The sequence below is a fragment of the Dinoponera quadriceps genome, unplaced genomic scaffold (genome assembly GCF_001313825.1).
Source record: "Dinoponera quadriceps isolate SergipeBrazil2010 unplaced genomic scaffold, ASM131382v1 scaffold9, whole genome shotgun sequence".
NCBI lineage: Eukaryota > Metazoa > Arthropoda > Insecta > Hymenoptera > Formicidae > Dinoponera > Dinoponera quadriceps.
The window spans coordinates 1,418,920-1,431,734 of NW_014554295.1; the positions used below are offsets into that span (position 1 = coordinate 1,418,920).

The 12,815-nt window shown below is 47.1% G+C and overlaps 1 protein-coding gene across 3 annotated transcripts; it reads left to right on the plus strand.

The window, feature by feature from the left end:
• Nucleotides 1-2: 2 nt before the first annotated feature.
• On the plus strand, nucleotides 3-12,787 carry LOC106743973 (PH-interacting protein). Of its 3 annotated transcripts, none has more exons than XM_014618353.1 (22): nucleotides 3-2,002; nucleotides 2,128-2,186; nucleotides 2,272-2,301; nucleotides 2,591-2,650; nucleotides 3,609-3,759; nucleotides 3,863-3,961; nucleotides 4,247-4,584; nucleotides 4,826-4,980; nucleotides 5,215-5,532; nucleotides 5,644-6,061; nucleotides 6,164-6,389; nucleotides 6,659-6,983; nucleotides 7,195-7,390; nucleotides 7,571-7,822; nucleotides 8,067-8,285; nucleotides 8,481-8,859; nucleotides 9,184-9,583; nucleotides 9,721-9,978; nucleotides 10,337-10,517; nucleotides 10,632-10,791; nucleotides 11,059-11,148; nucleotides 11,489-12,787. In XM_014618353.1, exons 1-22 carry the CDS (start codon nucleotides 1,960-1,962, stop codon nucleotides 12,538-12,540), a joined length of 5,409 nt encoding a protein of 1,802 aa, XP_014473839.1. In that variant the 5' UTR covers nucleotides 3-1,959; the 3' UTR covers nucleotides 12,541-12,787. The 3 variants fall into 3 exon arrangements, with proteins under 3 accessions (XP_014473839.1, XP_014473822.1, XP_014473830.1); XM_014618336.1 differs by having other exon boundaries at nucleotides 1,960-2,002; nucleotides 11,059-11,190; XM_014618344.1 differs by having other exon boundaries at nucleotides 1,960-2,002; nucleotides 9,745-9,978; nucleotides 11,059-11,190; nucleotides 11,489-12,540.
• The last annotated feature ends 28 nt before the right edge of the window (nucleotides 12,788-12,815 follow it).

The window sequence follows — 12,815 nt, forward strand, 5'->3', positions numbered from 1 at the left end:
GTGTCCTCGATTATTTCGGATAAATACCGTTCCACTGCTGCCAGTTTTCTGTCGAGACTCGCTATCAGAACATCCGGCGATCGGTTTATCGGCAAGAGTATCCACGGAAATAGCTCTTCTTTAAGTTGAGTTCTTCCCTCGAGGTATACGTGACGAGCTAGCCGTGTAATCAGCTAGTCATCTTTTAACCTTCGTGCCAAAGTTAAAACGCTGTTTTTGCGACATATCGTTACTGCATGCGTCATTAATTAACTGTCTTATCTATGTATGCGTTATGCAAGTTGCATTTAGTGCGACGTGTGAAGATTGCGATCGAGCGCGACAACGCCGTCCTTCTCACGATACCCCCGCTGGATTCTCGCTAACGAACCGCCAAACTCATCCGCAGCACTCGTGCGCGAAGAAGCCCCTCTCCTCTCTCTCTTTCTCTCCTATGGTGTCGAACGTGTCGAATTTCGTTCACGCGTCGCGGCGATTTCTGCGACTCATTTCATACTTCCTTTGACCGCCGCTCGTCGAGATCGTCGTCAGTGAAGGGGCCGGCGATTTTCGAGTCATCGACGTCGCGTTCGTCGCGCGCGTGCGGCGAACGAACGTTCGATCGCACACCGATGCCGGCACGGCGGGCGTGGCCGCCATGTTGGCGCGTCGCACCTCGAGATCTCTGCGCGTGGGAAGGATCGCGGGTTGCATCGAGGAACAGAGAGAGATACAACAATGAAAGCAGAAGCTGAAGATCTCCTCGGTATCTTCCGTCAATAGCGTATTTATAAGATACACGCTTTGCGCGAATTTCTCATGCGCTCGTGTGTGTGTGTGTGTCCGTCCGTGCGTCGCCGCAACCACGCACTTCACGCACGCGACGACGGAGCCCGCGCGTTTCTCACAGCGCGGCGTCCGCAATGCGCAACCACGGGCGCGTTCCGCTTGACGTTCGCGAATATCATTCCATCCTCGTTCCTCTCGGACGTTAAACGAAGACAGAACTCGCTAAGTGGAACCTGCTTCATACGCGCGATCGCGAGCGTCGCGATCATCAATCGTGTGTCGCGTTGTAATTTATATACGTCGAAAGTGCGTAACGACGCGCGTAACCGTACCGGTGACGAGAGGCTGCTGTTCGCTCTAATTTTCATACATGATTTCGCTTCATTCTTTCGCGACTCTCGTCGCTCTCCTTGGGGAGAGAGCAAGTGTTTCCGCGCGCTCTCTTCACTTATCACGATAACTCGAATATCTCTCTCTCTCTCTCTCTCTCTGCTCGCACGAGCGGCTCCTCGTTGAGACGAGATCATCGACAGATTACTAGCGTGATACACACACACACACACACACATCGTTCGTATGCTTACATTACACCTTGCAATCTTTTCCTCAGCCCGCGAAAAACAAACGCGGGACTATACGTAATTTTTCGTAACTTGATCGACGAGCGATCGGACGAAATTACGCCGCGAGTCAGCGTGTTTTCAAGTATGCCGCGTGCAATGGCGGATCCACCGGTTTCACCAATACGTACCCGGCCGTAATCGGCCGGCCAATCGCCGCGTTTTCTCACAACGACGCCTGCGGACGCGAGACGATTTATACGCCGAAATTCAGCGGCCGTCCACGTCGCAGTGATCGATGACGATTCCATCTCTCTCTCTCGGGATACTCTCAAATTTTCCGACGGCTTGAAATTTCCGAAAAGGCGAGAAGAGCGCGGCAACGAGGGCACTGCGGGGCGCTGCGTACGCACCTGGCCGGAGGCGACTGTTACGACGCGGCCATTGAGAGGGACTATTTCGTCGTCGGCGTGCGTGTCTCGCGGCAGAGCAGCAGCAGCCAGCTCTCTCTCGGTTTAGCTCGGTGAGAGAGGAGAGTCCCCCCCGGTGGTGGTTTAACGCGCGGCGCGATGTGCCGCGGGGCTGACGTTCACCGTGCAGGCCAGTAAGTGAACGCGCGTAATCGATCGGGATGGAGCTGAACGCGTTCAAGAGCGAGTCCGGAATCGTGCCAGGTAAACGCGCCCGCGCGGGCGAGAGAGAGCATGCACGGCGCGGTGTGTGCCATGCCACTACTACCACCACTCACTCTCTCTCTCTCTCTCTCTCTATCTAAAGCGTAGCGTTTCGTTCGTTGCAGAGCTGTACTTCCTGATCGCTAAGTTCCTGGCGGCGAGCCCGTGTCCGGAGGCAGCGGCGGTAAGTCGCGTATCCGTCCATCTCGCGCGTACCAGGGTGCCCCTCACACCTTTGTGGTAACTACGTTGCACGTTTTTTGTTTCAGGCGCTGAAGCGGGAATTGGAGCATGCCAAGGTAAGCGGAGAGAGAGAGATCGGCCGAACGTTACTAGCGGGCCCGACACCGCGTACTGAGCGGCGGGCCACATGGCTAGCACGTGGTGTGTGCCGCTTGTCAAAACATTAGAAACTCAAGGTCGCTGACCTTGTGACGGCGGTGGCGGCCGAGAGAGAGAAGTATCGGCCTCTCCGCGCGTGCATCGGCATTTGCCGATCGCCGGCCCTCTTCCTCCCCCCAATGGTCGATTCGCGCGACCGGTCGCGCTATCGATCTGCAGATTTTAGATCGTAACCTCTGTTCGCAGGTGTTGCCGTCTCGACTCGACTGGGAGGGCAATGCGCACAGCCAGACTTTCGAGGAGTTGGTGAGTCGCGTGTGTGTGTGTGTGTGTGCGTGCATGCACGCGCCGACATGGCGCGGATCGGCACGCCTGGCAACGATCGGCGACGTGACTTCGAACGACCGCGGGCGTTCGGTGTCCGCGCCGCGTCGCAAGGTGGTTCGATGAAATAACAACGGGGCGAATCGAGTACTCCCCCGTTTGATCCGAGAGGGTATTCTCTCTTTCTCTCTATCCTCTTTCCATCCCACCATTTTCCTTCCTCCACCTCCTCTCATCATTCTTCCTCTCCCTTCTTTCTTTCTCTCTCGCTCCCTTCCTCCCTCCCCCGCATTCTTTCCCCCCTTCCCCCTCTCCTTCGCATAAAACACCGTCCCCACCGCCAACGCTGGTCCGACCAATCGTCACACTTTTCCAGCCATTTTGCTTGAGCTGATCAATGAATATAGATGCCGTGGCTTATTTATAGAAACGGGTCTCGTGCGTAACGAGCGTCCCGCACAGATTGGTCGACGCGGCGCGCATGCGCATCCTCCAGCCGGACGCGGGAACTACTTGATTGTTCGCTTTGAATTTTTTGCGCCAAACGTTATACGCAGGGAACAGAGACCGGAACTTGAATGACTGGGATCCTCCGTGCGATAATGCATCGTAGGGAAAGAGCCCTTCCACCCGCTGCTGTCGTTCAAAAGTCCTCGATTTAATGGTTTCCAAACAAAAGTTCGTCTGGTTACGCTCTCTTATTAGACAGATTTTATGTGTTTAACATCATAAGAAATCACGTGGAAATAAGGAAGAGATGAACAAGATATATTATAAATGTTGAAACCAAGTTGCGTAGCTTTTTAAAATATTACATATCGTAAAATTGTATTTAATACAATGTATGTTTTTTACATGCTTGTATTTTATCTGAACATGATTTTCTTTCAATTTCTGTGAATGACTTCATAGCAATTTATCGTGGCGACGATTTTTATAGGAGAGAAAGTATCCTCACATCGGACCACATCATCTATTGCAAATATGCGCCAGAATTGGTCCAGTATTGGAAAAAGAAGTGCCGCCATGTGTCCCTGGAGCCATATCACTTTTGGGAGCTGGCAGACAATCTTTATTGCGTACTCACGAAGGTATGAAAAAAATGCCTGGTAAATCCGTGTCCAGGATAACTGAATTTTTCTAATTATTTCGTAAAACAACATACATAATATATGCAAAATTCCTTTATTATAGATCTTACGCGGCATACGCGCAGTATCGTCGATTATTCTGGAAGATTTGGTGGAAAACCCTTCCTAGAACGCCCTGGTAGCTTATCAGTGCCTAATATAGGTAAGAGATTGAGAGTGTTAAGGTTATAGCGCACACGCATTTTTAGTTATGAAGCGAACATTTATTCTACGACATTGCCAAAACTTGTGTGTTGCTTACATCTATGACTCCCATCTGTTGTGGATCGTTTCGCCATGCTATATGCTGTGTTTCTTATACTTGCGTTAAGAAGTGCATCGTGCCATTGTGTATTATTCAACGCTCCGCTTGTACTCTTATTTTCTACGTATTTAAAACGTCAATTTATAATTTTGTCACACACACACGTATGTTTTTGCCCAATAGTACGTGTACTTCAGGGACGTGAGAATTCTGGTCCGTTAAGTCGAAGGGAGGCGATACCGACCAAGTTCTACAGCAAGATGCAACTGTACCGGCACACATTAGGCCATTTATCCGCTGTGTATTGTGTGCTGTTTGACCGCACTGGCAAATACATCATAACCGGAGCGGACGACTTGCTCGTCAAAGTCTGGAGTTCCATCGATGGTCGTTTGCTCGCCACTTTTCGAGGCGCGTCTGCGGAAATCATGGATATTGCGGTAAATTTCGATAACACTCTGCTGGCAGCAGGAAGCTTAGATCGAATATTACGTGTTTGGTGTTTCCAGACGATGTCGCCCGTGAGTATATATATTGAACGTAAAAGTTTATAAAGGAGAGATAGAACGGGCATTTTACACCCTGATCGCAGCTATTGCAACGACATACTATTTTTTTACTTCCCTGGGAGGATACAAGTGTTTTGTAACGTGTAATGTCGCACGTGTCGGATGTTAATATAAAGATATATAGGTTTTTCGCAATGTAAGCGGATGATAAGTATTTTTACATGTTATTTCTTTCTTTCTTTCTTCTTCCAAGGTGGCAGTCTTATCTGGACATTCGGGAATGATTACGTCCGTCAATTTTTGCCCAATAATATGTATTGACGTGTACTATTTGGTCTCCACTAGTACCGACGGGTCCGTAGCCTTTTGGTCCTACACACAGAAACCAAATGAAAGAGCAGTTTTTCAGTAAGTTCGACCAATTTTCTGTGTAAACAATACGATGATGAACATTTCTCCACATATTGTATTCTTTTCTTCTTAACTTCTGCTTTATAGGCAATCTGCGATATATAATTTATTATGTATGCCAAAGAGTTTTTCTGTTAATAAAAATTAACATTATTATTGTTATTATTTCATATATATAACATATATTTTACGTATGTAGAACAATCGCGACAATATGTGAACTTGTTGCAGATCAAAGCCCATTCAGTATCACGAGAAAATGCGACCCGGTCAAGCGCAAATGATCTGTGCTTCCTTCAGTCCTGGTGGTTCGTTCATGGCAGCCGGGTCTGCGGATCATAACGTGAGGGTGTACGCGATGATGGGCGACGAGGGACCACGCAGGGTCCTCGAGATTGAGGCGCATTCCGATACTGTCGACAGTATTCAATGGGCGCACACTGGTTTAAAGTTTATCTCCGGTTCTAAAGATGGTACCGCTAGCGTGTGGCGTTTCGAGCAACAACAATGGTCGCACAAACAGTTACTTATGACAACTAAATTACCTGGGTTCGTATCTCACGTTACCCGCGATAAATTTTTGCTCCTAAGTATTTTGTCGAGTTTTCCTCACCGTATATTATATATACTGTTGCTAGAAAAAATCTTTCTGTGTTACAGAGAACCGGAGATCGATGATGATACGAATAAGAAAGCGAAAGTGACGATGGTTAGTTGGGACGTGAGCGACGAATTCGTCATAACGGCGGTAAATGATAGCTCGTTGAAGGTGTGGAACGCGAAATCGGGCGAATTGATAAAGGTGCTGCGTGGACACAAGGACGAGGTTTTCGTGCTGGAGTCTCACCCGATAGACGGTCGTGTGATACTCAGCGCCGGCCACGACGGGCAGCTCATCATTTGGGACGTATTGAATGCGGAACCGATGGCGTGTTTTCAAAATTTCATCGAGGGCCAGGGAAATGGCGCCGTCTTCGATGCGAAATGGTCGCCCGATGGTACGATGCTCGCAGCCACGGATTCTCATGGGCATCTTTTGATGTATGGATTTGGATCCGGCGTTGAGAGACTTAAAATTGTAAGTCTGTCGGTCCGTTCATACGAGATTCTCCTGCTTCAGTGTGTGTGTAAATTTCTCTTGACTCGTAGCGTGTGCTTAATTTTTTCCAATTATTCCCAGATACCGAAGGAGTTATTCTTCCATACTGATTATCGGCCCTTGATAAGAGACGGGAACAATTATGTTCTTGATGAGCAAACGCAGACAGCGCCACATCTAATGCCACCGCCGTTTTTGGTCGATGTCGATGGAAATCCTTATCCACCAGCGTTACAAAGGCTAGTACCGGGAAGAGAGAATTGCAGAGGCGAGCAATTAGTACCAAATATTGCGGTTGGTGCTGGCGGTAAGATAATAACCCAGACAATACAATGTCTGAAAAATCGAGACATAAGACGTCACAAAGATATCTTTAAGACGTTTTATATTCTAACGTCTTAAAAGCGTCTCTCTATGTTTCGATTTTAGACATTGCGTTGTCTGGAAATAATTGTTATTATTATTATTATCACACATACGATGAAATATTTTTTATCTCATATTTTATACGGATTTGGCATACTTTACACCGATCGACTTTTATTATAGAACGACATGTAAATATGTCTTAAACAGGAGTTCAAGAAGTTATAGAAGGTCTTCCAGAACAAGAGCCGAGATCGAACATTGATCGACTGATCGAGGCTCTTGCTCAAAGGCAAAATATCGATGCGGATGGAGAAGCCGTTGCCGAGGACAGGGACAATAACGTTGCGGAACAACCGGTTCGCCAGATAGCCAGTCCTCGTGCCAGCAGACCCGGCCTGAGGAGGGTGGGTGATGTCGAGGGCGTCAGGCAAAGTAGTGGCAATTGGCAAAGGGATAGCACTACACCGTGGAACAAGCCTATTCTCGCTCGTCCTATGAACGCAGCTGTTAGAAGGGCTCAGATCAAACAAATGTGAGTATCAAACGCAATTATCTCGTACGTTGCAAGATCAACAATGTATATTACAACCGAGCAAATTAGGTTTGCGAACGAGAGAAAGGAAAAGAGACGGAAAGAGAATCGTACAAAACTTAGTTAAATAAATCTATTAGTTCTTTCATGACATAGACATAGAAAGAGAAAATTCGCGCATTAATCGCATTTTTGCGTATTACTTGTCAAGTCAAGCGATGTCTATCATGGAATTGGATAATTGGCGGCGGGAAATGCGACGGAGGCCTCAGCCTGTATCGAGTACCGCTGCTAATCAAGGCAATATAGGAAGTAGGCTGGTAAATCGCAAGCGCAACAGAACCGCTAGACACGGCTATAGGACTAGAGCGACTCGCGGTGAGGAGCAAGAGGATGAGGAATTCGAGGTACTTCACAGGATGCTTGGTATCGATTGACAAGTTAACTCGCATACGATTCTAATGTTGTTAATATCCCAATATCCTGATGTTGCTGTTTATAACACAGTGATCGAAAACTTGACAAAGAGCTTTTTTATGCGGTTCAGCGTAAACAATCGCGTATTTTTCCCTTTTTTTTTCTCGCAGAATCCTGACAATGTTGGCACGTCAGGTAGCTCGGCCAGCAGTAACAGCAATGACTCGACCGCTCATGAGGAAGATTTGTGTTCCGATAGCACAACCACAGATTCCAGCACTGAATATTCAGATTGGATTGCGGATCACGGGCTGAATCTAGAACCGCCTAAACGTAGCAAACGCAAACCTGTTGTAAAGAAAAGATCCCTCACACCCCCGAGTGATACAGACAGAAGACGCAGTAGGCGTCCTAAAAAAAAGGTAAATTCGCAGTTTTTCACACTGGGTGATTCGAAAGCGACCCTTTATCATTAAAACTACATAATCCTGGGACTAAATTCTGCAACATACCAATTCTAACATGAAAAATTGTCCCAGAATTTAGTCGGGATTACATAGTTTTAATGATAAGGAATTGTTTTTGAATCACCTTGTGTATCGTCTTGATCTGTGATTAATTCGACCTGAAGCAATTCTTTTCCTCGTCGCTCTGTAACTTCGGCAGGAAATACCGGTAGTTAATGGTCGTGAAGTTCCTGAAGCCTACCGACCCTCGGAATGGCTCACCGAGGTTATACCAAGGAAAGCCCCTTATTATCCACAGATGGGCGACGAAATCGTATATTTCAGGCAAGGCCACAAGTTGTACCTGGACGCGATTAGAAATAAGAAAGTTTACGAACTTAGCATCCGGTGCGAACCGTGGGCCAAAATGAGTATAAGGGTACGTACTTTGATTGAAGAAGCTTTTTGTTGACATGTAGTAGGAAACGTTAAGTCAATCTTTCGAAACATCGATTTCATGTGGATTTTGTAAACACTTTGACATAGTATTTTGTAAATTTCTTTTAAACTCTAAGAAACCACCTCTCGAAAGCGTGATAAAGGTAATATTAATTGAAACTTGTGCACGTTCTAGGCACAAGAATATGTCAAGGTTGTGGGCATTAAGTACGAAATACGTCCGCCTCGCTTGTGCTGTTTGAAATTAGCATTGATGGACGAGGACGGCCGGATAACCGGCGAGAACTTTACTATCAAGTATCACGATATGGCCGATGTATTAGATTTCTTAGTGTTACGTCAGACCTTCGAGACCGCGTTGGCGCGGAGCTGGTCCGAGGGTGATAAATTCCGTTGTATGATCGACGACGGTTGGTGGATGGGACAGATCATATCGATGGAACCGTTGGACGAGGATTTCCCGGATTCGTATTTCATGTGCTTTCAAGTTAGGTGGGACAACGGCGAGCACGAACAAATGAGCCCCTGGGATTTGGAACCCGTTGACGAAGACAGTAAGCACACTTGGCTTCAGTTAAAAAATAATTCATTGTAGGAATGTTCCGATTCATACCGATACTTGGGAGTTTTAATATTCGATTTTTTTACACCGATACTTTAAGTTCCAATGTCGTAACGTGTATCGGCTAAAAACGATATCAATTGATTCGATTGACAAACCAAAGCACAATTTGGCAGTGTCGAGGCGGTCAAGTTAGGTGCCTCACCCTGTATATATGAACATTACTGAATCCGCGAATTTTTCGCACGTAATATTTATAGCTTTTGATGTTTGAATTTCTTTATACGCTATATATGTACGTTAATTGCTTGTTCAGGACTTCCCGCGGAAATTGGCGGCGCGGTTCCCGTTTTGCCGGAGGAGATACGAGCGATATTGTACCAGCCGCACGCCGAAGAATGGCCAATGGGTGACAGAGAAGCAACCTGTCGTCGAATTATACGAGGTCTCGATCAAGCGATGGGTCTTGCGATTGCGGAGCCGTTTGTCGTACCGGTGGATCTAAACATTTACCCGACTTACGCGTACATCGTTGAGTATCCGATCGATTTGTCGACCATCAAGGCTCGCTTCGAGAATCACTTCTACAGAAGAATCACGTCGGCGCAATTTGACGTGAGATATCTGGCGACAAACGCTGAGAAATTCAACGAAACCCACAGCACGATAGTGAAGCACGCGAGAATAGTCACGGATCTGTGTCTGCGCATAATAAAGTAAGATATACCTTTTTTTTTTTTGCGAAACTTAAATGTGCAATGCTTTGAGTTATTCACTTGCTTTTGTCGATGCTTAATTGATTTTCAATTCCTCAGTGCTTCTTGATTTGTCATTAATGATGATACGGTTATAGAAATAATCTCTTCAACGCAAACAGGGAAATCACCGAACTAGATGTTCCTGCGGTGTATCATCAGTTGCTCGATACATACCATTCTTCTGAATCGGAAGTGGATGTAGATGATTCCAAGAATAGGCCTTCGACGAGTAAACAGAGATCGTCCACGTCCAGTAGAAATTTACGCTCGCAAGACATCTCGAAAGACTGGAGGTGCGCGTGCCGTCAATTATTGGACAGCCTGTGGCTGTGCGAAGATTCGATTCCGTTCCGGTGAGTCGTGGGAAGAGATGGTCTTCTGTTTTCAAGGCTCCCGACTATTTGCTGTGACTGTCCTCGTTTCAAGACGCGTCATTGATTGTTCGAATAAAATAAAAGCGTTCGGACAATTTTACAAATATGCTTTTTATTTCAATATATAATGCAGGAAATCTTGGCATGCCTTCTCTTGTTTTTGACGTCATTAAATTTTTATTTCAACATATAACGCAGGAAATCTTGGCGTGCCTTCTCTTGTTTTTGACGTCATTAAACAAGGACAGTCACAGCGAGTGATCAGGGACTTTAATATCGTTATAGTTCGTCCCAAAGGAATGTAACCATCGGCGAAATATTGATTCTTTCGTTACAGGGAACCAGTCGACAGACTGGAACATCCGGATTATCATCAAATCATCGATACGCCGATGGATCTCCGTACCGTTAAGGAGGATTTAATAGGCGGTAATTATGAGACGCCAGTAGAGTTTGCCAAAGACATGAGACTAATATTCACGAATAGTAGAAATTACAACACCAACAAGCGTTCAAGGGTGAGTTGTGGCGGATGCTTTCAACTCAGTGACAAATCGTAGAAATGGAGGTCCCACCCGGGCGTTTGCTTCATTTGTAATTTTTCATCCTTCAATCATCTCCTTTATATTTAGATCTATTCGATGACAATAAGACTGTCGGCCATGTTCGAGGAGCACATGCGAAGGATACTTTCAAATTGGAAGTCGGCTAGGAGACGTACCAATAATGCGAAAGCGAATACGCGAGGAAAGGGCAAGCAAAAGAAGAAGCACAATTTAACCAACGGCACAGGTGAGAACGGTTACTATCACATCGCGTCGACATAATGCAACGAAACACAAGCGATTGTCCCACACATAAGCATAATATATCTAGTCCGAGTGTTGAGAAGGGGGGTCGAGATACACGAAGAAAAGGATGCACTCTGTTTTATGGCCCTTGCGTTCTCTCTCTTTCTCTCTCTTTCGTTTGAGTGGTCGATGCTGTTTTCTTTTTTCGTGGGAACTAGAATTTTATTATGAAACGAAAAAAAATGACTATTTTAAATCATATGTGCAGGACCACCCAAGTCGAAGTCCGCTCGTAGCGACAACGATGACGACGACGACGATGACGACGATGACATAAATAGCGAGGATGACGAGTCGGGTAAAGAACAGAAGAAAAATTCTAACTCACTATGTGTACCTGGTACGCGCATATTTTCCAAATTATCATTTTGTATGCGTCGTGATATTCATATGGTCATTGTCATGTTAGGAATTAGTTAATCATTGAGAATGTGTTACGTATATTCATAGTGAAAAGGGGGGAAATAATTAAAAAAAATATATATAAAATCAGAACGAAATGGATACTTTGGAAAAGCAAGAGATTCCTAACGAGTGAATTGCAAATTATTGCCAATATTTAGAGCGGCCAAGACGAATTGCATCGCCGGAACCGATGATCCTGAACTCCTTTTATTCATATCCCGGCGGCTTTTCAGGTCCGTCCCGGCTGGCGAACGGTGACTCGAAGCGGTCGGCTTCCGGCTCGTCCAGGCCGATGCTGAAGCTGCGTATCTCCCGGTCGAGCTTGTCGAGGAAGAAGAAGAACAGTGACAGGAGGAACAATGACAGTGACGCTAGTGAGTCCGAGGCGTCTGACACCGATAGCAGTGACAGTGCACCTGTCCGAAGAACTAGAACGAGAACAGCGGTACCTAGTGTGTGTAACCTAGCTAGTGATTCCGATTCCGGGGACTACGATTACACGCCAAGCGGTGTCCGCGGCAAGCGCAAGAATCGCGGTAAGAACAATAAGAACAGCAGCAGGTCTGCCAAGTCCTCCGCTAAGGCGAAGGCGAGCGTTATCGAGGACGAGGACGACGACGTGGACGAGACAAACGAGGACAACGAGGAGGAAGAGGAAGAAGACGACGAGGAGGAGCGTTTCGTCGCGCCCGAGTCCACGGAGGAGAGCGAGGACGAGAAGTTCGTCAGGAGGGACACGAGGTCGCGGAAGTTGGCGACCGGGAACGAGGAGAGTCAGAAGTACGTCACGAACAATGGCAGAAACAACGACAACAACAGCGAAAGCGAGGACGAGGAGGAGGAAGAGGAGGAAGAAGAAGAAGAAGAAGAGGAGGAGGACGAAGAGGAGGAGGGGGGGCAATCGCGGCGCGCCAACAATCAGGATTCGGACAGCGACGACTCGACGTACAAAGCGTCGTTTAAGCCGACGCCGCGTGGTTCTCGTCGGCGAAGACGACAACGTCACTCCGCGAACTCGTCGTCACGGACGACGAGCGGTGTGCATCCGCATACCAGGCGGCGGTGCACGAAACGTCCCCATTACAACGAGGAGAGCGACGACGAGAGCACCGCGGCGGCGCCCGTGAGAAACCGGCGCAAGATCAAGCGTCGCTCGTACGCCGAGGACAGCGACGAGGAGAGCCTGCCGACGCCCGAGCCGCAGCCTGGCATCAGCATAAGCAGCAGGGGTCGTGTGCGCAAAATGACGCCGCGCGCTCGCGCTTACCTCCTCGAATCACCCTAACGGCATCCCTCCTCGTACTAGTAAAAAGTCCTTTGTACATATATGTATATGTGACTCCTTTTGCGGGAGTGGTGGACGCGCCGCACCGGAGAAGAGGGCTCCGGTCTGACGCGTTCTGCTGTTTCCGGGGTTCCCGTCACAGCCGGCCGCTCCCGGTTACGAAGTACTTCCATTTTTACTAAGCAGTTTGTTCTTCGAAGGAAGTTTTTTTTATATGTATATATGTATGTATATATACATATATATATATATATATATATATATATATATATATA